The 27,372-nt window shown below is 39.9% G+C and overlaps 1 protein-coding gene across 21 annotated transcripts in view; it reads right to left on the bottom strand.

Annotated features, from left to right (window-relative positions):
* The window catches only part of PARD3 (par-3 family cell polarity regulator), a 445,611-nt gene that overhangs the window by 264,139 nt on the left and 154,100 nt on the right, over window positions 1–27,372 (bottom strand). For all 21 annotated transcript variants that reach the window (XM_032183227.1, XM_032183239.1, XM_032183233.1 and 18 more), the window contains exon 4: window positions 5,408–5,586. In XM_032183227.1, the coding sequence (XP_032039118.1) occupies window positions 5,408–5,586 (179 nt within the window). The remainder of the gene's footprint in view (window positions 1–5,407; window positions 5,587–27,372) is intronic.

Here is a 27,372-nt window from a genome sequence, read left to right as displayed (position 1 = left end):
ATGGTGAGAAATACTGTGTTTGTTTTCACATTTTGGAATGCTGAGTTTTTCCATAGAGATTTTAATTTTTATTGTACTAAAATATCACTAGCTGCTCTGTATGGAAAGCCAGACTCTTCTCAGTGGTAACAAGAGGCAACAGGCACGTACTGAAGTACAAGTCATTATGCAGGAGTGATTGAACGCTGGAAAAGCTTGCCCAGAGAAGCGGTGCAGGCTGCAACCTTGGAGACAAGTATACTCAAAACCCAACTGGACACAAACCTGAGCAAGCTGCTCTGGTTGATGCTCCTTTGAGCAGAGTGGTTGGACAAGAAGATCTCCAGAGGTACCTTCCAACCTCAGCTATTCTGTGGTTCTATGAAAGTTGGGAATTTTACACATTACCCAGGACAAAAATAACACATAACTATGTTTATTTTATATTGCACAGTCTGCGTAAGTTTCCTCTAAACTATTTCATCATCATGTGACAAGCTGCCAGCAATGATTTTCTATCACAAAGAAAGAAAACTGGTGCATATAACTTTTGTTGTTTAAATACCCATCCATCTCTCTCCCATAGCAACATTTTTTTTTTGCATTAAAATACTTAATATCAGCATTTGTAAATGGCTCTCGTTTTCCTTTCCTCTTACACTATATGCAATCACAACTGAAATGACAAAACCCGACCAAAAAGAAATGAGCTTGTTCCCAGAATGATGCCCGCTCTGTGATTCAGACTCCCTGGCTATAAAATGAAACTAATGCATGCTCTTTTAATATAGAGCTCTGAGTCACAGTTCAATCCTCTGAGTTACAGTTCAAATCTATTGAAATACCATGTCTTTGGTGGCAGTGATAGAGCAAACTTCACTAAGACAGCTTTAAAAAGACTCAAAGCTAAGTGAAACTAGTTTTCATTTTGAATCTGATGGCACACCATCGGACGTGCCATTTTTGTATGGTATATACATCTCCTATAATCCATGCATGCTTTTCTCCTATCTAGACATACTTTAATACAGAAATGTTTATACCCTGCTTACAAAGAGAATTAGAAAGCATTGCCTCTTTCACATAAATGAAAAAATGCAATCCAACAATGTGAATATTATCTGTCTCAATCCAATAGGAACAGTAAAAATACCTACAAGAGGAGATGGTGAGAGACACAACGTTTTACAGGTAAGGGATTTGACACTGTATGAGATTTAGATCACTCTCATATGGCAACAGATTCTTCCTCTGCAGTTTACAGAACCCCAAAAGATAAGGCTTCCAAGCAGGAAGAAAGCACATCCTAAAACAGTAATTCCTACAAGGCATGGCTGTTCTCAAACTCATCATACGTTCATGGGAAGCGTATTCAAAAAAAAAAAAAAAAAAAAAAAAAAAGGCTGCTGACTAAATGGCAAAGGCAAAAAGGGAAAAAAAATGATGTGCTGAGTATACTCAGCTATGTGTTTGCTGATGATGATCCACCCTGCAGAGCATGTTGCGTGCCATTTGCTTTGCTCCAGGTGGGTGAATCCAGGAGCGAGAGAGGCACAGAAGCCCAGGCACAATCATTTTTCTTTCTCATTGCTCTCTCTTGAGTTCTCTTTCATAGTGCACATTTTCACCTCTTTATGCTATACGAGTGCTGTTATCTCTGATGCAACAATATATGAATCAAACTCTGAAAAGTCACAGAGTGAAAATTTTCATAAGCCAGGTAGCCATGATATACCCCTGTACTAAGCAAGGCAGGTTAACTAGATAAGCCTTGCCTATTTCAGAGAAGCAGGATCCAAGCAGATAACTGATTTGTATTCATACGCAATTTATCTGGCTGCTGCATTTATATGTCTTTCTTGTACACTAACACAAACATCTAAGGGAAAGGAAACCCAATTTTCGTTAGTGCAGCTCACACATTTTACGTGCAGCTCGTTAAGCCAATAGTCTTTGGTACTGCATTATTAAGACTGTGATCCAAATTAATGGTTATTCAGAAAACAGCAATATCAAAAAACATTTTACTGTGATGGTAGGAATCACACGTGGTACACTTCAGCTGCATACAATCTGTTCAACTGTACAGTTCAATACAATTCAAACAAAATTACAGCTTGCAAATCAGGTATTACTGCAGGCCTCTGTGAAGATATTTTTACTAAGAGATTTCTTGTTTCATTAGAATGGCTCAAGGAAGAAAGAGACGTGATTAAGTCAAGCCTTGAATCATTATGGAATATGGATATGTCTCACACACAAAAATGTATTTGAGAGTGATTTTAGTGTTTAGTTTTAAAAGAATCTTGAGAAGTGAATTTACCCAAGAAAGTGGTTGATAATTACGAGCCAATTTTGTGAATATCTTGCACAGACGAGGAGCCCTAATCGTTCTGTTGAGACCGCTCAGGACAAGAACACAGAAGGAAGAGGTCAGGAACTACCTAGCTGAGCACAGTGACCAACAGTACAGTAACTTTTAAATAATCAATAATAATGATAATTCTTCAAATACATAAGTACTTTGGGACAGAGAACATCAACATCTGGTTTCAAGTTGCTCTTACAAGACCAAAGTACAGGTGAGCAACAGAAAACAGAAAAGGTTGAGATTCCAGATCTAAGGAAACACAGCGTAGTGGGACATCATGACAATAAAGGTTTCTTTACAGTGAAGTGATATGAAAAACAAATGAGAGCTCAGTTCCACCCTAATACCTAAAGGGACTACAAATTTTTCAATGGTATCCTTCAAACCTCCCACATTTTTCCTCTTTCCAGGTGCCCTTTTCCCTTTTTATTTGCCCAGAACTACTGGCATATGTCCTGGCTCTTCACAGCCTTCAGTGCATGGCAGCAATCCCACCCCTTTCATTTCATCTAATCTTGAGCATCTGCCCATTTTCCTGCCATTCCAAATTGTTCTTACCCAAAATGAAATAAACACCAATAAGGAGTCTTCTCTCACTCGCCCCTGAGAAATAAATCCCTTCTGCCAGATACACGCAGCCTCCCTTTGCTAATTCCTCTAAAAATTGGACAGGGTTTCTACCTGTCAATTATTTCTCTTTGGAGGTGACGGGCTGAAAGTAATGTCACTTCTTAGAGTCAGTAGGTGGATGAAGCTTTTGGCAACTCTCCCAGAAACCCTTTTCTTGTTTCTGCAAGAGACATACAGATATTGCTGGGGTAAAGTTGCTAATCTACAACTGTGCTGCAAATTTCAGCCCAAGAACATATGTTCTTGTGCTGTCAAGAGAGGGAACTGCAGTGAAAACATTACGTAGTGCCAACCGCCCACAAAAGATATATGGGTGCTTAAGTCCAATGCACAGAGCAGAAAATTAAGATTGTTCTCATTGCTTTGCTTGAAATGTCTGTGTCATCTATAATCAATGAAATAGTCTGGAACAAAGCACAGCCATCTCTTCTTGTTATCTGAGTAGCTGAAGAAAACAATAACAGTGAGGAGTTGCTGCAGTTCAAATAACATGAACACATTCACAAAAATTCAGTGTCAGTACTTTGGTAAGTGATAGAGAACTTCAAAAAAGCACCTTTTAGAATGATAACACAAATTAAATTGTTGCTTATATTTGAGCAAGAAAGGAGAATTATTAATATCAATTCCTATGAGCAATAGGATTCACTATGAAATCTTGACTCACATGACAGAATCAAGATGCTGACAACAGAAATAAACAATCTAGCACAAATTAACTCAGTATTAATTCACAACATATGTTGCACAAGCAATTATTATTCAATTGCAGTTGTTTACTGCATCTTATCTATTAAAAATAGTCTACTCAGTGATCTGCTCTATTTGAAGGATTAATGTATACAGTGTATAAAATAAAATTAAAAATGAGTAAAGGAAATTAACAATATCTGTAGCACTAGCTAACCTACATTAGCTCTAAACCATCTTCTTGATTTAATGTTCTCTTGTGCCTACCTTCCCATCACTACATGAGATCATATGAATTCCTTTCCATTTCAGTCACCGTGCTCCAGTAGACAGCAAATATTTTTATGAAAATCAAGTGCAAATACATGATGAACAACTAATGATGCAAGAAGACTAGTGTGAAAGATCAACTGCTGTTTAATTCTCTCCAATTTCTGCTAACTTCACACACTCTAAAGAAATCTGACTATGCTATTTATGTATGGCCTTCTACATTCATGCTTGTGGAGTAATGAAGTACAGCCTCATTATGATTGCAGAAAAATTAAATCAAGATGTTAACACTTCAAAGGGATTAGATTATCACTTTTCTTCTCCAAATCAGAATACTGTAAAATACTTTTCAAAACAACACACACTTCTATACTGCACCAGCACAAGGGACAGAATATATACCTTCACCTACCTGAAATCCTGATCAAGCAGAGACCCAAAGGTACCAGATTAAACTGAAAACTCTGTAAGAATGCAGACCTTAATGCCTATGAGTCCTGTGTCTTTATTGATATTTTTGAAGTAACTAAAATCCCATGGGAGATAGGTGACTTCATTAGCAGCATGTAAAGATTTCTTTCTTTGGGATTTGGGAGTTCTAGCTGCATCTTCTTAGCTTGTGTTTATACTACACAGAATTAATAACAATAAAGGAAAATAAAAACCCTGTAATAAGCTGCCTGTTTTCTGACAGGATCTTATGCTGTGCAGTCAGAATGGCAACTGAAAGTGCAACTTGCTATAGGGCAACTTTCTGTTGGAAAAAAAAAATCCTTTTCAGTTTGTTTTTATGTTACCATCACAATGTTGGGCAATGTAGGGAGCTACACAAAAGGGAATGTTTCTTACAGCTTCTTCTTTTTTTTTTTTTCTTTTTTTTTTTTCCAATAATGCATTGAGGAGAGTGCTTCCTACTGACTTCTCCAGCTAGTAAAGCAATTCAGGTAGAGATACTGAAATCATATTGAAAAAAATGAAAGAAAAAATGAAAGCAAATAATACAGCATTTGCAATTTTTGCTTTGTATTACTTGACTAGTGCCTCAGAAAATGAAAACTAGCATTGCTATGTCAGAAAGACAGAGCCAGAATGGCTGTAGGCATGCAGATTATTCACTGACATTAGGACTTCTGCGGAGATAGAAGTCATTATATAAACTGCCTATTTGCATTCAAAGAAAATATGTGACAGTATTTAGGCCCTGCTTAACAGAGTAATGAGTAATCAGAGCTTCAATGGCACTTAATGGCAAAATCAAACATTTGTAACACCTGCTGTGGGTGCCACTGAGGACTTGCTAAGAAGTAGGTACACATGGGACTGGCACAGCGCTCTGTTGATAATGTGGTTTGTTGGACAAGGTAAACAAAGGTTTAAGCCTGGGGTAGACAAGAGAAGGACAAAAGAAGTGAAGATGCATGCACATTTCTCATTTATTGACTGAAGAGGTGAAAAGAAATATACCTTTCTTTCATGAGTAGTGGGTACGCCAGGGGTGTTCTGCTTGAGGAAGCCTGCTGTTGTGGACCACCTTGTAGGGTTTTTCCGTGAAGGTTCTTCTGAAGAAAAATTTGTATCACTTACAGATGTTGAGAGGCCAATCAGTGCAGGGTCACTACTCCGCCGTACATGAAGAGGCATATCTGAAAAACAAAAGAGACAGTAAATAAACTCTGACTAGATTTAAAATGTTTTTCACATAGGAAAAAACATTTTTTCAAGCCCTGGATGGGTGGTTTTGACCAAATGTGGTTTCACAGGGTAACCGGTTATTGACCTCAGCATAGTTCCTCAAGGACAAGGTCTGTTTCCTTTAAAACCACAGCCTTGCTGCTTGACCACATGAGAAGAAAACAAGGGCCAAATATAATTCTTTTAACCTTGTACAGCTCTTTGGCTTTATAAGTACAAACATGGTATCGCTACCATCTGTTGGTTGTTGTGTAAATTTAAAACAAAACAAGAGAATAAGCTTGAGCAACCAACTAAGGCGACTTAAAGCTGTTTTAAAGGGCAAGTAGCCAAAGTTCCAAAGAGCCTGATGCCAAAACAAGGAGTGGACTAGGGCCACGCTTCCCAGTGTGGGCACTGCCAGCCAGAGCATGCTTGCAAGGGGTGGCACAGCAGCCTCTGCAGGGAAAGCTCTTCTGCTTGGGCAATACACTCTCCATGCCTTTCTTAGAACTTCTGGGAGTGACTGGTTTCTGTTCTGCATTATTCCTTTCCCTGACTGTGTCTGGAAGGTCTGTGTTGATTTACCTTGATTCCCTTAGCTTGCCAGCTGGCATGATTGACAGGAGAAAAATATTTCATTAGTAATAAATGGTGCATCAGGCAGGTAGACTGATTGGGAAGAGATAGGGTTTTTTAATATATGTGGAGGTCAAATCAGGTCTGGAAACTTTGATGGCACATTAAAGTTTGTTTCTCTTGAAATACAACTTAATTTTTCCAATTTCATTTATTATCCTACAGCAAATATCCACACATCTACAGTCTTCATGCCCAAACAGAAGTTTCATTGCCTGCATTTGCGACCTCTTAGCACTCTCCCACTCAACACCAGAATGGAGGTGATGTGATTTATCAGTCTTATTTCTCTTTACTGCTGCACTGAGAACCTTGAATGCAAAGTGAAAAAGGAAAAGGTGAAAACTATGGCACGTAAGCAAGCAGAGTCACTGGGGAAGGCACACTGGCCAACATCTGAGAATGATACCAGGACTATTTTTTAATGCCATGATCAAGCAGTTCCTGAAGAAGCTGAAGGTTCACGTGTCACAATACCAGCCAGAAAACACAATGACAGCAGTAGGATAACTGACTGCTCTTAAGCTTTACAATGTCATTATGTTAAAGCTACACAGAACAACATTAAAATACAAAATCTTATTTCCTACAGCACTATAAAGACACTGAGAAATATAGCAGGTCTTGCCACACAGAGAAAGTACATGTGCAAGGAGCTTTTTGGAACAACCAGGACTTGTGCTGCTGAAATATGCACAAGTGGTACACAAGAAAACACCAAAGCAGTCATTCTATTTCATGTCCAATCTGGTAAATGAGAATAACAGAGAATTAATTAATGTTTTTCCCACTAACACTGTACTATTTCTCTTCCCTTTGAAAATTCTTTTTTTTTTTTTCCATTTTCATAACAAAGACATTCACAAGAGTCAATTTCCAGCAAAGATTTTTTTTTTTCTTTTATAAATATGTATATACGAGAGTATAATGGAACAAGAAATAATTAAAAGAATATTTCAGGAAAGATCACGTTAATTATGCAGAAAAGTATTTATGGTCTGAGTCAACTCTAGTTAGAATGTGATTACTCAGTATATACTCACAAAACGCATAACAGAGGGTTTTTCTTTGATTGCCTTGTCTTCAACTACTTCAAGTTTCATGAAACAGCTGAAAGCAAAGCCCCTCATTTCCCACTAGATGGTAAACATAATAAAAGTACACTAGCAAATCACCGGAGATCTATATAACAAAGGTGCCACAGCTGTGGTCACAGGCAACAGCACCGCAAAGCATAATGAAGTGACCCATTAACAGCAGTGTCTGTGCTGCTGCCTTCGCTCCGAACGGACACTCTTATTTACTGGATTAGCCTGGTCAAGAAAGTGGGTCTGTAGCATGAGTGGTGCCACTTAAGAGAAATACCAATCTATATTTGTTCCAAGCAGCAGCACATGCATATTATCCTGTTTGCTTTAGCTACCCACCCTACATGCAACAGGGAATTATCATTTTCAAACATGAGTTCACTTGCTCCTTATGCTCATACATCTATATATAAGCATGGCGATAGCAAAATGTTCTTGTATTTTTACACTCTTTCTTCAAATTACTTGACAAAACAAAAGTTCAGTTCAGTGAACTTCTGTAAGAGGAGAAGCTGAATTGCCAACAAAGAAATAAAGGGAAGAAAATGGAACTCAAGTCAGCACTTCTGGAGAGGAGAGAGCAATTATCACTGCATTGCCTTTTTCTTTGTAGCTAAAACATCACAGTTTGAACCATGCTAAGTGTCAGAGACTTTTCACAACACAGAAAGTTAATTATGCAACAGAATTTCCAAATATTAATTTCCCAGAGAAAACATCAATGCAAGATGTTTCTCTAAAAAAAATATTTGCTGCTGTGCCACCTTTAATATGACCCATCTCATTTTATTAAGGTTAGCTACTGAGGTACTTTCAGAAATTTATTGAACATTTCTCCAAATCTACAAAAAAAATGGTGTTCTGTCAGTTCAAAGATACAACTTGATCAACTCTAGTCACTCCTTATGAAAATGGCTCCATGTATAAGGAAATGTAACTTGCATTGCTAGCCAAACTTCACAAGAAAATGAATTATAAAAGATGATCATTTGGGTGTGCTAGATCTATGCATTTCCAAGTTAAATTAGAAATCTGGGGTGGTAATTTTTATTTATTTTTTTTTTATCACTGGAATGGGACAAGTACATGAAGCTCTAGGGCATGGTCCTTGGCAGTGGACAATACTTCACCAGGTATTGATCTAGGGATTACATTTTATTCATGCTGTGTTAACCACAATTGATAAATACCATCTCCTGTACTCCTCTCTTCAGTTCTATTCTGAGAGACTCTGCTCTAGCTCAGTTTCCATACCGTCCATTAGAACAATAACAAAAAAGAATATATTGAACAGATTTTACTACCAATATATTGGTGGTTACAATCTTCAGGTTTCCTTAAATTTATAGATTTGAAGACGATATACTTTGAAATATTAAAAGGAAAATCAAAGGAAAGAAACTTAATAATTAAACCACAAGATGAAGTACGCATGGGACCAATGCAATGTCACTGATTTCAGGATGATGGCTGATAGCGTTTGAAGTCTGGAGTTTCTTTGAAGACTGGATAAAACAGCAATGAACTCTAATCACAAGGCTTCAAATTCTCTGTGGCACTAATGCACTGTAAATATTGATTTGCTTCAGCAGCTAAGGTGCCTTTTAAATAAGCACTTGAAATGGTAAATCTAATAATGAATTACAGGAAGTTTTAAAAGTCTAAGAATTAAGGAAAAAATTAAATTAAAAATCATGAAAGTCATCGCTAACTCAGTTCTTGAGCTTTATTCAAGGACTTTAAGTATTCAGCAACAAGTCCAACCCCTAGAAGTTGAGAAAGAATTATGTGTGACAGAGAATCCCATTAAGTTATGTATATGCCCACAGTTATGTTAGAAAATGGTTATTTGTAGGATAAATCCAAGCTGGGTAACAAAATGCCCACATTCATAATCATGAAACTCTGACTGGAAGTCTCATTTTATTAAAAGCAACAGCAGTTTCACTATAAATTATAAAAACAGCCAATATACATTTTATAACCATCTTTAAATGCTAAGAACACTGAGTTGTACCTTTCCTTCCTGCCAGCAATTCCATTTTTATTTTAAAAGGGTCATCACCTTTTCTGATTTTCAAACGTGCTCACGAGCAAAAGCGTGAGAGGATCTGGCAGATTTCATCCATAAAGCTGACTGCCTTGTTCTGAACGGCAACCATGCCACACCAGGGCTGCTGGCCTTTCAGAGTGGAGCATATATATATGTTCCCATATCAATTTCCTCTCAGACAGCAGCTTAGGAGGGTATGACTAGAAAAAGATGCGTAGCACGGACAATTTTTCACTGTGAAGATTTCAGCTGATGTTTCAGCTCCTTGGTATCACTGACAGCTTGCAGTTTGGCATGCAGTGAATTTTAAGACATGAAAAATGGGCATAAGGTGATTTTTGGCTGCCTCAAACAGGCTATCAGGCCCAAGGCTGAGGAGTAGACACGAACATGACTTTTTATTTTATCTTTTTTTCTTCCCCACACACAGTAAAGAGCTTTCTCTAGAAAAATGATGATTCAGTAAAACCAAAAAAAAAACTCTGTGGGAAGGAGTAGGTTTCAACAAGAATGTTTCTCAAGTTTGACGAAGTTTCTTGAAGTGAGCCTGTATGTACATTGTAGGTACATTGAGTTGTGTCGAACACGTAAGTGAGATCATACCTCAGATGCGGAGATCCTACCTCAGCATCAAAAAACTGGTCAGGGGACCGGAGAAAGAGATTTAACAGTTTTACTGCTTGTGTCACCTATCTGATTCATACCACCACCCAAATCCTCATTGGCTTTCAAGAAAAAGGATGAATTCGGGTCCATCCTGGGGCTGAGGACAGCAGGACTGCTTCTTTAAGCCTTCAGTATTTAAAAGTACAAGCTAAGACTTCATCAATATTTAACTGAAATACCTGTTAAAAATAGTTAGATTAGCCTTGAGTTTCACACACCAGCACAGTTCCTACAGTGGTGGTTCAAATTTCAGTAGGTCCAGTCCAGCTCATTGCTCCACTCAGACAGACACAGTGAGAGAAAAACATCTCCTATGACCTTCAAAACCTCAAATCCCCTAAATCTGATCAACTTTCATTCCTGCAAGCCTCTAGAGACAAGATGATGATAACTTTCACAGAACATCGAGGCTGTTGCAAACTAGACGGCTACAAAGGTTTTCAGTGCTTTTTCTCTTCACGTAGAAGAAAATGAGTCAGAGAACAAAAAAAAATAACTGATTGTGAACTTTGCTACAAACTGCATTAAACCCAAACAGCAATGAATCTAAATCAGCACTTCTATTCAAGATTAACAATGCAGTGAAAATCAACAGTAGGCATCTAGAATTAAAAAAGAAAAAACAATAATAAAGCAGTTCCAGAAGATAAAGATCTGCACCCTGTACTACTATGCCATCTTTCCTAAAGAGTAAACTCTGGCACGCAGTACAGAGAGGACTGCTAAATGGTAGCACTACGTGGCCACACATTATCAGTTATAGACCTTTACAGAAACATTTTCAGACATGACAGCAAAGGAAAAGCATATACAACCCCAACTGTCTCTTAATGGCACAGAGCAATGTTTTTCTCTCCTACAGAATCCGGTCCACTTTTATATAACTATCATACGATTCTGTAAAAGAATTTACAGCATTTCCCAAAGAGAATACTATTTGGTCAAAATCTTAAAAAATTTATATATATTTTCTTCTCAATTTGTATTATTATTATTTCCCCAGGCTGATCCTTCTGTTTTGAGTTATCTCCCTTTCACTAAAAAACCTATCTTTCCTTTCATGTGTCACATACAATTATAGCATTTCCCATGGTCATAACCATTGCTCGGTGCTAAAGAATACATAACTTCACCTCTGCCTTCTCTTAATTCTCTGTTGGCGTTCATTTTTGTAAATATTATTCTGGTCGTAACCTGTTCAGAAAACACCCATACTAATGTAGAAATGTCATCATCTCTGGAAGAATGGATGACATTAAAAAGAAAGCAACCAATCCATCAAAAAAGTCTTATCATACAGCAGAAGAGACAAAAATCCTTACCTACTTAATATCATTTTCATTTTCTTCTAATAGAACCTAAGTTTTCAGTTTTCCCTACCATGCCTGCTCAATGACCATCAAATTTAAAAACAAGAAAACATCAACCTGCCACATATATTTTAATAATGAGGTAATGTTAAATCCTTATCTTGAAAGGCCTGTAAAATAACAGTCTTCTTTCTTTCTCTACTATTCTTTCTTCTTACTTTTGAATACTAAGATCCAGGGAGGAAAAAGATGATTGCACCTTGAAACTCAATTTACTTAGACACTGACTTTTAAAGCTAATTAGGGAAAGATCTTTAAAACTGAAATTAAAATTTAATTATGTACACTCTTTCCATCTCCTTTCTCTGGGCTTTTTTCTAAAATGCAAATGTCTTTGCATGCCAAAAGAAAAGACAAAAATGTCAGATCTTACAAATGTTCTACTCATCTCTGTCAAAAATTACATTTTAGTATGTTTTAATGAGCTGCAGTCTCAGTTTTTTGCGTACATTCACTGTGGATTTCTTTAAATCTGGATTACCTTTTCACCTATTTTCACACCATTGCTGCAGATCAAGGAAAATGCACTTGCAGCCCCCAAGATGTTACAAATCATTGCCAAATAACATTCTATTCATTACTTCTTCAAGCACTGGTGTGAGAGTAGAAGTACTGTAGTCAACTTTACTTCTGCTGACGCATTTCTGCTTACGTCACTGAACAACCCTACACAATAAGATTCTGATTGATTTTTAGTTATAGTTATTTTCTGTTGAAGGTACTGTGGTTTTGCATCTTCATTCAAAACTCGTTTTGTGGTGCAGACAAGGGTGTGCAGAGAAGGGAGCAAACTCCAAGCTAGTTTGAGTTAATAAAGCCAAGAAGGTTGGCAGGTATTATTCTTGCCACAACTGTGAAAAATACCCTTAAACTGAGTGGTAGAATTTCCCATCACATAATAGAATGATGGGAATACTGTGTATTGCTCGTGGTAGGCTTGGAAAGGCTCACTTAGAGGAGGAAGTTTGCAATTTTTTCCTAGACAGAAGGAAAAAATAGAGATGCAACAACAGGATTTATATCGTAACTTGAAGAACTTAATTAGGAAGAACCAATAATGATAATAATGTGTATACTACACATCATGGTTCTTTCATTAGTAAGTTTCAAAAAAAACCCTGCTGTGGTCGCCCCTGTGCCATCGCCTCCTCCATCTGGTCCCCAGGCCACCACTGTGCCTTTATGCGAGGAGTGAAAGGGGTAGGCAGAAAGTGCCACTGCTCTGCCATGCAAGATGTTAAGGGTTCAAAACTACCTGTCAGCTTCTCTTGTCCATATCCACTTCTGACTTGCTCTTGAATCAAACTTTCAACATCTGTTGCTGACACAGCCTCATACATCACCTTCTGTGTGAGGTGGAAATTCATATATGGATCGTGTCCAGGTACCAGAGTTAGATATGCTTAATTGCAATTCAGCATGTGTGTGTGTAATTAGCAGGGGACTTCTTGTTACACAAATCCTTACAAAGCTGGAATAGGAATCTCTCCCCTACCCTACTCTCCATCAGAACCTCATGCAGCATCCTTGCTCCTGATTTATGGAGCTAGCTGACTTTTCTGTAAAGTCAGCTGTAAAACCATAAAGGTCTGCATGGCCCCAGGGGCTGAGGAGCATCATCACCGTCCATCAGCAGCACTGCTGAGGTTCCTGCCCTGACCCACACATCTGGCAGAGGAAACCCTACCCACCAACACTGTCCAGGGCAAACAGCACTACACACGGCAAGGAATGAAAATTTCCTGCAGGGGTTAGGGTAAAAAGTCAAAAACCCTTCTGGATTGGTAAAAATAATAATAATAATAATTAATTAAATTAAATATAAATAGTCCAGGGTGAGCACAGCCAGCTCCAGCCTTGCTCCACTCCAGAGAAGTGTAAAAATTGTCAAAAACACAGTTAAGGTTATTTAAGACATGAGGATGAACACTTACATCCAGCTCACAGGCCACTGTGAGGCAGCAGAAGGCAACAGGTTTGGGGTATCAGCACCTGGAGGTGGAGCTCAACCTATGTTGCCCAAAATCCACATAGCTTCATTATGGAAATGATTTAGACAGATTTCTAGTTGAAGCATGATAGTTATGGCAAACAAACAAACAAAACAACAACAACAACAAAAAAAACTTTACCACAATAATTTAAAAATTGTTTGTTTTTTTTTTGTCAGAAACGATCTGTACATACATTTTCATATCTGCATGCATAGAGTATAAAGAAAAAAAGTGTGGGAAGGAATATATTGTACTGCACGTTCATGAGTTTCTCACGTGGCCAAAAAAAATACAACTAACTTCTATAACAAGATAGGGTGTACACGGTCCTGAATAACTATTAAAAATGACTAACAGCTTCTGTAATTTTAATGGCTCTTGTTCTTGTTTCCGTGACAGAAATATTTACTGTGATTATTAGAAACATGTTGAAACTCAAGAAACACACTCTCATTTAAAGTGTTATCAAATCCCTCTGAGTTAATATTTCACCAAGCTCATTTCTGCTGCTGGTGACCAAGATGAGCAAAAGAGCTAGGAAAAGACCACGTCCTGTCACCCCGCACACTCAGACAAATAGTTTTTAGCAGAAGGTTCTTCTGCACACGGGGACTAACACAGCTCAGAGGCAAAGCACAGGGCGTGAAGATCTCAAGGTAAGACCATTATTTTCCATCATTCTGCTACAAGTATCACACTGAATCCCTAAAGACGAATCAAGTATTTGCGTGTTTAAACCGAGATGAAATGCCACCAATCCTGCTCATCAGCAGGGGATGCGCAGCAGTGGGGCTGCCATGCCCAAAACATGGGAGGGCAGCCAGCAAAGAGATGATGCTGTCCCTGACCTGCTACTAGGTCAGAGGATGGGCTGAGTAGGTCAGAGGCAACAGGGGACAACACAAACCTACTGGCATCAGAACAAGCTCTTTCCAATTACCTGAGTGGGGAATAAGGTGCTCCAGCGCTACAAGGCGTTGAAATCTTCTCATTAGCTCTCAAGGTTAAAGATCACTTTCTGCAAAAACCTCTGGGGTTCCCAGTAGCCAAATAGAGAGTAAGGCAATTTAGACTACACTGGAAGTTGTTAGTTAAATTGTTTAGATAATGCCCACAATGGGACAATAAAATGGAACATCTGCTGCTCTCCAAGGGGTGACGGACCAACAGACATCTTTAATTCTTCTGCCCTACTAGAAGCAGATTATACTAATAAACCGTATACCCTTCTTTCTCCAAACCAAGCTTAATGAGTGGTAGGAGACCTAGCTGCTGCTTGAAGTTGAACATCCCTACCTGTATTTGTATGTACTTCACCAAACCCCTCACAACTACTGGGAGCCTGAATTGGTCTCTTCTGGAAACGTAGAAAACCCACCATCCCTTGGAGAAACTTCAGCAACGTTTCCCCCTCCTCCCTTTTACAGCCCTGGAAGCCCGTGGTTACGCTGCATGCCTAATTACGCAGCTCTCGCTTCTTTTTTTATGTCACGTTGCTAAGGCTGAAGAGAGTCAAAATTATTCCTAAAAGTTCAAAACTAAGAATAAGCAAATAAGAAGAAGCTCGGCTGAGTTCAAAAAGAAATCTCGCTACATGAAAGACGGTTTGTGAATTTTTGGATCAATGACTTTTCAGGCTTACCGTTGCCAATTTCCGTCACCATTTGTGATTGGTTCTAGCCCAGAGATGAAGATCGGCTTTCTTACTGGAGGTACAGCTTTAGCCAGAACTAACAGAAGATATTTACTGAAATACTATGGTATGTACATCATGCCAGAATTTGTCAGGCTCCCAGCAGCTAACTTTTCCAAGCTGTCTCCACACCACAAGCCTCGCTCCTTGTATCATCCTATAATGTGCTACTACAGTTTGGGATTATTTCCACAAAGAAAGGGGACATAAGGCAGGCGTATTTTATTTTACAACTATTACTAAAAAAAATGATTACAAATATTACTCATTTTATACTATTAAGGATTTTTCATTCTTCAAAGGTGATTAATGAGGTATTTATTGTTCTGTGACCCAAAATGCATTGATACATTAAGATGAGAAAAGGAGAGGACAGTCACTGTATGTGACTTCGTCCTCTTCCACCAGTATGAAAAATTGGAGGCCTATGCTCGAACAAGAGGAATCCCAAGAGATTGAAGGAAAAATCAATAGTCCAGGACAGGATACCTAGAAAACACACTGCAAGTAGCTTGCTGGACAAAAGTAGTCTGCAAAGCCACTCCAACATATTGCATTTTCCACAGAGCAGAAGAAAAATGCTGTTACAACACATCTGCCACCTGCACCCAGTTAAGTGCCTCATGTTGCTCCTACAGGTACCTCTCTCTCCAAGGCATCCCTGCAGAAATACAGCATAATGCCTGTCCGTTGTCTCGCAACAAAGCTGGGCACCCACCTCCGTGCATGGCAGGCACCCCACAGCATCATAGCGAACAACCTCAGTCTACAAGAAAACGTATCCACAAGTGAAACAGGAACATGGAAGGCTCACTATCCATCCAACTGCCCCCATGCAGAGAGGCAAGGGAGGAGATACCTTTCTGCAGGAGAGCACCATAGATGTCACGGTCAGTAGGTGAAGGAATGCTGCAAGAGCACCGTGGTGACCAGGCAGGATTCCCCTACCCAGCATGTAGCAGCACACCTGTAAGATGCTGCTGGTACAACCAAAAGTAAAACTCACTGTTATTTTTTCTAAGTTCTCCACAAAGGCTCTGTGAAATGCAATTCAGTTATTTTCCACTCCTTATAGGAAGATGGTTATCTTGCATAACCACAAAAAGAAAGCCACAGGAGAAAAGAGCCATCTCCTGTACTGATGCAGTTATTTTTTTAACTCACCTGAGAATGATGGATTTTACGGAACAATTCTCAGTATCTTTTTTTTTTTCCTTACATTAGAATTTAGAAAGCTTTCTGATGCTACAACCTCCCTAGCATATTGATTTTTCAGTCCATGTATCCTTATGAGGTTTGTACACAGCACCTGGACTCTCACAGCATACACCAGGGGAAGATGCACAGATGACTGAGAGAAGAACATCTACAGGCTCACAGATCATCAGCTTCTCTGCAGCATGCATCAAGGAGTCTGTGTGCTTCTAGCAGGAAAGTTTTTTGGAGCACTTAGATCAAAATCTGAAAGTCACTGTAAGAAACTGTTCACATATATTTTGCCAAACTCCAGTATTTTTACATTACACGTGGCGCTTCTTACTAAAACATATTTTACTGTTTAATAAAAGTAGCTATATTGAATTTCATGTAAACCACATGAGAGCAGAGAAATAGATTATTGTTTAGTTACTTAATATTTATGTAATCTCTGAGGACAGAGGTAGGCATTTTAACAAATATGAGAGCTAGTGTATTTAATAGTCCATATCAGATGTCAAAATATGTATCATTTAAAACAGTATCTGACACTTGCTCATCACTACAAATAAAAAAGGCTATTTAAAACAAAGAACCCTATAACCACTCATGCAGATGTGTTTTTTTGTGTGTTTTTTTTTTTTTTTTTTTAAGTCCACTACAGAATAAAAGTAAATCTGCATTCATACAGATAGCCATTGCATTTAGTTGGGATCTTTAACTGAATATGAAGCATATTCACTTAAACTAAAAATATTTGTCACATGTTTTTTGAAACTAAATAGTTTTTTTGAGAATTAAGTTCATTGCCTTGTGTTTCTTCTCTGGAATCTGTAAAGCTACTTAAAAAGTTATTAATTCATAACATAGTTCGAGTTTGTGTCTCAGATGGACTTGGATTTGTTTATTTTTAAAACATTTGAAAATACTTCCAAAGTATGTCCAACACCCTTTGTCTTAGACTCAAAGTTCAAATTTAGGAGCAGAGAAAACAAATCCATTGGTCACGCAACACATGTACAAAATGCAGACTTTTTCAAAAAAATTAAAAAGGGAGCCAGGACTAAGCACATATGGGAAATCACATGTATAACGGAGGGTTGTCCCTGCCTCCCCATAACAGTATTTCTAGGAGAGGGGCTCTGTCTCAACAGGAAAAAGCCAACAGCTGGCATGGCTGCTCACGGAGGAAGGGCTCTCAGATGCAGGTCCAGTTTTTATCATTTCTAAGCTCTTGGAATCTAAGCATCCTTGTACTTTTTGTGTGATTACTATGGTACTTCTAATGAAGGGCAGACTAAGACAAAGCAAACAGGTATATTTGCATTTTTCTGAGATTAACAAAACCCTTTGTCAAAAGCAAACTGCCTCACAAGTTCTGAAACACTTGGGCAATCTCAGAAACAACTACTGGACTAGATGCACTGATCAAGGCTCGCCATTTCTGTGGTTTCCATACTGGTGGAAAGAAAAGCAATTAGACACTTCTGTGAGCTTTGCGCCCCACAGCAGCAGCACCACAGCAGACCTGGAAGCAGTTAAAGTGAGAGGAATGGGAGCCAAAACCCTAACCCTAACCTGAACCTAATCCCACACACAGATGTTGTCAGTCGCCACTCGTAGTTGGCACAGGGGCAGCACTGAGAAATCAGTCCCCTCGTCCCGCTAATGCGAGGCAGAGAGATGCTGCCCAGAGCTTCCAAATCCCGCAGCTGGGGACCTAACATACCCCACCGGGTCTCTGAATCCCACTCCCTGCTCCCACTGACAACCACGTCAAACAATCTCCTTTTCATTTTACAGCAAATGGAAACAGAAGACCTGGACATCATGCACTTCAAATTACTAGCCTGTGGGACTCATCTGGAGATTACTAAAGAAATGAAAGCTTAATCTACAAAAATGTAGTATTAAGTCCTTTAGCAAAATATACTTTTGCAAATCTTGCTACCAAGAAAAAACAACCTTCCCAAACCCACATGGGAGGATAAAAGCTTTTGCATGAACAAAACACATGAAAAAAAACCTCTTGGATCAAAATTCACTCAGCAGCATGAGGCTGAAAAAAATTTCTCCTGATTTACTACACGGCAGTTTGCTTGTCTAGCCTTTCCAAACAGCAATATAACATTAGTGCGAGGACAGTGAGAGGGAAAATTGCTGCCTAAGTGGCAGGTTTGTCATTGTTTGACAATTCTAAAGAGTTCACTAGAAACTTCTGAAAGAAGCATCTCTAATTCCCTGAAATTACTGATAATCTGCCAAGTGAATGGAGAACAATTATGAAGAAAATTGAATGCTTCCAAACGCCAATTTGCTGTATATCCTGAATTAATATTGCATAAGCATTTTGGGTCTTTTTCTGTAAAAGCAAAGGAATAAAAACCTGGGTCTACAGGCATTCCTGCCTGGCTTTTCTCACAGAATTTTATATCATCATCATTTTTGTGTTTTGTAACAATACTTAGCATTTGCGTGGCGCTTTACATTTTTAACCTATTTTCCTGTTTGAAAAAAAAAATTACATTATCTGTAAGGTAAACTAGCTCTTATGCATTGATGGTTCAACAATAAGCAGTCATGACAGAAGAGTACAAAGCCCTCAGCACAGCCAGAGATATTATAAGCTGCTTTCCCACCAGATAAGTCGAGCCACACTTGCAAAACACCATTCCAGGCACTGTCACTGCTACAGCTATGCCAGCAGTTGGCCACTGAGTACTGTAAGGAGGAGAAATACTCTGGGAAGAAAGGGCTCAAGATGTCCATTTTTTAGCTGAGCCAAGCCAGATCAGTCGCTGTTGATGGGCCAAGAACGTGTAAAACATCGATGCAGGATGTTTGGCAGCCTGGTTTTTGGGACAGCAGCTCCGTCTCCAGTCAGTCTGACAGGAGGCCGGGACCAGGCCGCGCCACGGTGAAGGAGCCAGGTGCTGCTTCACAGCCGCGGGCTGCACGAAGGAGGAACCGAAGCAAAACACAAAAGCAAAAACAATGTGAAGTGAATTTTCTCCCTTTTCACCTTAAAAGAATAAAACACCAACACCAAAAACAAAACTACTAACTCTCCACCTACAAACAAGCTGGGGCATGGGTGGGAGTTAAAGAAGGTTACTGGCTGTCTTGCGGGAGGAAAGGGGATTAAAGCTACACAGGTAGAGAAGGGGAACAGGATGAGAAAACCACAAAAACTGGCTGGAGAGGACAGAGTAATCACGGGAAGGGAGTGCAGCTGAAGAAACTGCAGCAACAACAACAACAACAACAACAACAAAAAGAAAGAAAATAAATAAGGCAGAATGTTAAATGAGAAAAGCACAAGGCCAAGTATGCAAAGAATGGTTCACCACACACACGGCAGCACCACGGCAAGTCTCCGAACAAGCCTCACAACTCAAATCCTGAAGACACCCTGTGATCATCTTGTCAAACACCTATATAAGCCCAGGTACTCTGTGCAATAATGTCTGCATTTAGTCTTTAACTTCTGTTGGAAATACAGAAAAATATTGACTTTAATTTCAAGACTTCAGGAGACAGAGAATCCATCAAAACCCCAGGACTGTCATTTTTAAAGCTTTGCAATTCACTGAACGTCTGCTGCGTCTGAGACATCCACAGTTTGTGTTTCAGGAAAGGTAATTCAAAATGTCATCATGCACTTACACAAATCTACGATTACACACAATACCATTTTTCATTTTGTGATTAACACTTGAGAAATAACAGAAGTGTAATCATGTGGGATTATCCTTCCTTTTCATTTCTTTTAAGGGTTTGGTTTCTTTTATTTATTTTTTTCTCTCTGTTTTTGGCACGGACCAGGTCTCAGATTCTCAAGATGGTTCTGCAAAGAGCACGAAAGGGGCAGAGGGAGGGTAAAAGAAACTGACTCACTTTCTTTCATAGTCATACATCATCTACATGGCTCCTAGAGTAATTGTTTATATGGCAAAGTAACATCAAGGAAACAGTTATGTATTTTTATTTGTCCTCAGGGAGATAAGCATTCCTTGCCACTAGCTCCTTTCTGCTTTTCTGATTCATGCTCCTTTGTTCTTCGATTCTTCTTGCCTTCTGTTTTCCTTTCTCTCTGTTTCTGTTCATGGGCTGATAAGAATGGAAATTTTCAGCACAAAAATCTAAAATTTTCACGAAGTATCAAGTTAACCAAGCTTCACTGGCTTCTGAATCTGGAAGTCAGCAGTGAGAAGCAGAGGAAGGAGCATCATGTCACCAGCCGACCTTCTCAAAGGTTACACCCAGGTCCCCACACACTGGGCACCTCTCATTCTGCAGCTTGCTAACTACAGACTGAAAGCACAGAACACAAGAAGAGCCTTAATAAGTAGCCCTACCACTGCCATTGCCTTACTTTTTGTTGTTAAAAATGATCCTTCAGGTGTCTTAAAGTAAATGACAGAAAAAAAGTGGAAAAAAATTGAGTAAGGAAACAGAATTTATATTGCAATACAGGTGGGAAAAAATAAATGAAACAAATATATTTATTTTGTCTGGCCAAGATGAAAGCAAAACTTGGATGTTAAGCACATCTATCCATGAGTGAAAAGGATCTTTCTAAAGCTGTGATTTTAAGATCAAGAACCTTTTCCACAGTAAGATCAAGCCAACGTGACATTTTCTTTACATGCAACATATGCCACCCTCAAGTTAAAAAAAAAAGACAAGTACGGCTTTCCTTACAAAAGCCACCACTTTTTGATAAAGCATCGGCTGCATTACTGGATTTAATTATTTACTAAACTTACTAAGTTCTACAAAAAAATTGTGGTCCACGGACCTTCCTCCCACAGAGGTCTGAAACTTTGCATCTCTCCAAGTGAATTCTAACTATGCACCACAGTTATCTTATCTGCTTTCATAGAGAAAACACTGAAAATCTCTTGTCCTAGAACTCCAAGACATCTGCCAGAATGGGAGGTTTAAAGTAGAGGAAAACACAACCTCAATTTGCAAGGACTCAATGCCTGGTAAACATGATTTGATTTTCAGAAAAACCTTGAAAAGCACATGTACTCAGAAAATGTTTTAAACATCTGCTGAATCTTGGGGCGGGTTGGGGTGGGGGATTACAAACCAATAACATGAGAACAAATTAAAAATACTTCACTAAAAATATTTTTGACCCTTCGTAAAACATTCTGACTTTGAAAACGAAAAATGTAAATGCATGGAACAAAATCCTAGCCCTGTGAGAATTACGAAACTGAAGCCTGTACATGGCACATATAGCACGGCACAGATTGCTTAGTGTGAGTGAAGCTGATGTACTGCCTCAAGGGTTTGAGGAGTAATTGAATATTCATTGCAGTCCTTAACAGGAATCCCATGCGCAGAATGCACGTCCATAAAATAATTCTGGTAAAACGCAGGGCAAACAAACTTGTTTGTACATCAGCAGGCATGCAGACATACCAATAAATATTAGTGCTACAGCAACATGCCTTAAATCTCATTTAATAAAAATAAATAAATAACTGGTTATCTCATTTAATAAAAATAAATAAATAACTGGTATGTGTTTGGCTGTGCTTCCCAAGCACAATTTCCAAGAGCCACACAGCAAGCTTGGGCAAGGTGAAAGGAGCAGCTTTCATCCAGGTCACCCCTAGACTCACAGCTGGCAACCCCAGGAACACGACTACTCGCTCCCTGCCTCACCAAGGACATAGATTTTTTTGGTACTCATCCTCTGTGGGCTTGGGCTTTCTGGGTTTGCTCACAGCCACGCACTGCTGCACAGATGAACTGCCACCAGGCACCCAGGGCAAACTCTTTAGCTAACACAAGAAATACACAGACCAAGCTGCAATAAACAAACGCCTGTATGCATTCTTGGTGGCAGTTTCACTGAGGCTTTTTAACTTCTCGTTCCTCTGAGGCAGGCTTCCAGCAGTTTGCTTCCCCTGCCCTCTGCTTACTGGGCACTTGTGGTCCCCAGCCCTGCCACTTGCACTGCTGGTCTCTGCCCAAGAGCAGCCAGCCACCCTCCTGCAGCAGCACCAGGAACTGATTTCTCCCCACCCTCCATGGGCAGAACAAATAAAAATACTTATTTCAGTGCAGTTCTGCCTTTTAAACAGCACAGCACAGAGCTATGGGAAAGCAGGATTGTGGGAAGACTTTGTCCACTTATGTTTTATTACTTTAAAGGTGAACTTAAAGCAGAGGTAGAGGTAAATCATCTACATGTACAATACTCAGAGAAATATTGCCTACTGTGTCAAACTGGAGCAGTAACTTTATACACCTACTTAATGGATATTTCTCACGGATAAATGTCACGCAGTTCATTTGAAAAAGCAGTTCCATAATTTTTTCACTGCGGCACTCCTAGCAAGCCCTTCATTTTTATTTATTTTTCCATGAGTCAAGAGCCTAACTAAAATTTTAAATAAAACATCAAGACACTTCACTATGCAAGACCCTTCAGATGGAAATCATCGTGAAAGTCTGGCAGTGCTCGACCTCAAATCCCTGTGTCATCTAATGAAGGTCTTAAAGATCAGAGCTTAAAATGGATTGGAATTGAAGAAGCTAACGTCAGTTTTCTATCTGGTGGAGAAAGCTTTCATACACAGAAAACATTTCTGAGATTTTGGTGCCAAAAAGCCCAAGAGCAGAGAGACAAACAGAGGACCTATCAAAAACCACCGAGAGATTGACTTGCACATCGCACAGGGCTGGTTAACAAGATACGTGCGTCTATTCATGCTCCAGCTTATCAGAAACTGGTAAACAATTTCATTCCTCTATAATGTACTAAAAACGAACCGCTTGCATTGGCTCAAATATCATTTCACTTGAAACAGTCTCGGTAGCTGTTGCTCACCGTTACGCTCATTCTCTCTGCAGACTGGCAAAGGCATTTAGTTTAATAGCCCGTATTGCAGGGATAGTTTCTCTCCCCAGCTGCCCACCGAGAGGCTGGGCGTACCGAGAGCCTTCATCTCCCCAGCACACACCCACAGCAGCACCACCAGGGCAGCCACGAAGCAGCAACGTTGCGAGGTGCATGGGGGAACGCGGTGCAGAGACACTTGGCTACACAGACCAGCAAAGCCATTGATGTCCTTCAATGCCGATTAACCCCACACCATGCTTGTTTCTCCAGGTCTGGGCTGACTGCAGGGCCACGTGGCGTTACGTTATGCTTCGGGAGCTGAGCATTGCCAGAGGAAGCAGAGCTGCCTCTTTACTGAGGTTTACCAAGCTGGGAGTGGTACTGCTGAAGTGACTACAGACCGGTTCCAGACCCGAGACGATGACATTATTGGTTTTACCACAGATTTTCATAAAAGCATGCTGAACCCAATTTTGCTCTGAAAAAAAATTAACATGTGACCATCTGCAGTCATGACATACAACCCAAATATACTTCCCACGCTTAATTATGGCTGTGCAGGAACTTCCTGGAGCCATGTAAAATTGCTCTGCAGGCCACATTTTAGAAGCCTCTGACTTTGCAAAATGCCACTTAGCTTTTCTCTTCCAGAAGTGCAAATGACCATTTTTTAAGGCAACATGGAGAAAGAAAGAAGTTAAAAAAAAAAAAAAAAAAAAAAAAAACTTTTAAATAAAAACCCTTTTACTTTCACAGCCTGTGAATCACAAGCAGAATGGGATTCACACAGCTGCAGACACCTATTTCTGAACTGGTCACCCCTGTTTCTCCCTGATCAATAGAGACCGGCCAGTGCAGCTTGCCTAGGCCATACCCCATCTCATCCTGAAATAAGCTGTAAAATAGGTCGGACAAACACATCCTAAAGGTGTCTGTTCTTCCCCAGGGATGAGAAAGAGGACTGCCTTGAGTGTTTAGCTCAGGTGCAGAACGTGAAGTTTGTTGATATTCATCCCATCCACTGTGCCTGCTTTGAATCAGCTGTTGCCCAGCGACTGCCAAAAGAAGTCTTCTTACTTCCTTTGAATTCTTCTTTTTAGATTTTACTTCCCTGTGAACAGTGCTGATGCACAGACAGCTGGATCAAATCCCGTCATTAGGGATAAAGTTTTAATGGTTGACCACAAGATTGCTTTCAGAGGCCTAGTCCCCAGGTTGTAGGCACAGTTTCCAGAAGCTAACACTTTGTGTGCTTTGTATTGATACCTTCGTGCCTCCCTTTACTGCATGCAGGGAAGTAGCAGCACAAAAATTTTGTGTTAACCTAAGCACCATTTTTTGCTTTTGTTTGTAAAAACCCACACTCCCCAGCTCCCTTCCCATTTATACAATCACTTCCAGTTTCTCCAAATCTATAATTGTTGACAGAATTAATTACCTAAATCCATAGTGGAGGAAAGAAATATCGATCTGGACCACAGCCCGAGCTCACATCCACCTCCAACCCCCAACAGCTGAGCTCTGGCATCAGCCAGGCTGTGAAAGCCACCCCGGGGACGTGGCCACAATGCCACAGAAGGGGGGACGAGGGGTCCCTGCCTGCAGAGCAGAGGGGACAGGAACACCACAGCAGGTTGGCAGCAGGCAGCTCGGCTCCTCTGGGCTCATGGGCTGGAGCTGGGCCTGTCACCTCTGCAGCATCCAGTGGTACTGGGGGCCCAAATCTCAGTGGGAAAGTTCTTCTAGATTTAGGCTGGATTCTCACCCTAAATACTTAATTTGCCCCTAAAATGAACCTGATGCATTTCTGAAGCTGGAGCTCATCTTATTTACACAATTTGTTTCAGATTTACAACAAGAGACGGGTGAGAGAAGGAACAAATTTGATCTTTTTAAAGTATGAAATCAAGCAATAAATTAATGGAGAGTTATTTTTCATCCTCTCCTTCATTTCTGTATCATCGTTCAGTCCTATTCAGTGCATGAGTAAATAAAATACAAACTAAAAACAAGCCTATTCAACTAGCAGCCATCTGTCAGTGTTTCATCCCCCTCAAAAGCACATGTCAAAAGACAGAGAATTGAAAGCAACTTTTTCCCGGCAATCGGCAAGAGATGGTCTATCTCCAAAACATGTCCCAATCTGAAAAAAAGACCACGTGAGTTCACGTGCAGCAAATAAAATCAAGAGAAGATTCCTTGTGAATTTACAACAAAACCAAGCAACAACGCTCTCAACGAAGCATAAATTCAGTGTAATTAAGGATATACTTTAGGCATAATATCTTACAGCCTTGGGCTTGTGGTCGGAAACATAACCCACACGCTGCTTTGTTTTCAGCAGGGGGCGAGTGCTGCTGTTGAGCTGAAGATTGCTGCCCGGGCCCCAGGGCAACCCTGCTGGCAGCACGGCACGGAGCCCCCAGCAGCGCAGAGCTCTTCACCAGCCCTCCAACACCCCTTCAATAAGGTCATCCCACTTAGGACTAAGTGAATCATTAAGCACATTTGACAAACTCTGCATCCTCTCCCTGTTGGCAAATTGTCTGCGAGTAATTCGTGTCAGCATTGCACCCCCACAGAGACTAAGGCTGGTGCCTCAAAGCAAAGCAAAATGAGACCTGGACACCCGTCACTCTTGAGGACTGGTGGCTCTGGATATTAAGGATGCCTTGAAGCACAGTGTTTATCACATTTTAAAATAAGTAACTATAAATACTATGCTATTTTTTTTACAATGAGTTGGATAAATAGGACTGTTACACCTGATCTACACTCCCATGTATAATATACACATGCATCGCTGAAGTAAAAATAAATAAATAGCAGGATAGTTGTCTGTACCATGAAAAGGCATTTCCTACTCACTTCAAACTCATGTTTCTTTATCTTCACTGCGCTTCTTCTTATTTGCTTACATTGAAATAACAAGAACTAAAGGAGTAATCAAGAAATTATCTCTAGAAAGGGTTATTACACTTCTTGGTACATGCATGATGACAAACTCCATAAACAAACAGCTTTATCACAATGGGAATAAACCCATGGTACCCAAATACAATAAACTTCACAGCTCCTCTGTGATGTTTGGTTGGAGAAAACGGCACAACATTTTTCTATACATAAAAATGCAGTTCTCTGAGGGGAAAAAATTACCTTTCATTCAAAGAATGGGGAAAACAAAAACCACCACCACCACCACACATACATTTTGAAACATTCCCGGAATACAGCTGTGATTTCCATAATAGCTTCTTGTTCAAGTGATCATTAAATCTATTTAACATGTCAAATTCAGACTAATATCCAACCTGACTTCTTAAACTATTCAAATTCAATACTTCACATCTTCATAACCCTTCCTTATTATCTGTCTTGTACTATATTGAGGCCGCACCTCGAGTACTGTGTTCAGTTTTGGGCCCCTCGCTACAAGAAGGACATCGAGGTGCTTGAGCGGGTGCAGAGAAGGGCGACGAAGCTGGTGAGGGGCCTGGAGAACAAGTCCTACGAGGAGCGGCTGAGGGAGCTGGGCTTGTTCAGCCTGGAGAAGAGGAGGCTCAGGGGCGACCTTATCGCTCTTTTTAGGTACCTCAAGGGAGGCTGTAGCGAGGTGGGGGTTGGCCTGTTCTCCCACGTGCCTGGTGACAGGACGAGGGGGAATGGGCTTAAGTTGAGCCAGGGGAGTTTTAGGTTAGATGTTAGGAAGAACTTCTTCACTGAAAGGGTTGTGAGGCACTGGAACAGGCTGCCCAGGGAAGTGGTGGAGTCACCATCCCTGGAAGTCTTCAAAAGACGCTTAGATGTAGAGCTTAGGGATATGGTTTAGTGGAGGGCTGTTAGTGTTAGGTTGGAGGTTGGACTCGATGACCTTGAGGTCTCTTCCAACCTAGAAAATTCTGTGATTCTGTGATTCTGTGATATTCTGTAGCTACGATACACAGTACCACCAGGTATCAGACACAATACTGTGTTTTTATTACTTCCCCTTATCAATACTCAAAGAAAGAAGCTCTCACCATATGGAAAGAAATCTTGAAATGCCCCATGATTACTAAGGTTTCCTTCAGAGAACCCAGTGAGTTTGAAAATTCTTTACTATATTGCTTTTGTGATTTTTTTAATCCTAGTAGAAGCTACAGCATTTTGTTTGATGATATACGAAGAAGATTGAAGATATTAAAGGTTAATTT

The sequence above is a fragment of the Aythya fuligula genome, chromosome 2, assembly GCF_009819795.1.
Source record: "Aythya fuligula isolate bAytFul2 chromosome 2, bAytFul2.pri, whole genome shotgun sequence".
NCBI lineage: Eukaryota > Metazoa > Chordata > Aves > Anseriformes > Anatidae > Aythya > Aythya fuligula.
This window is presented reverse-complemented; position numbering and strand designations above follow the sequence as displayed.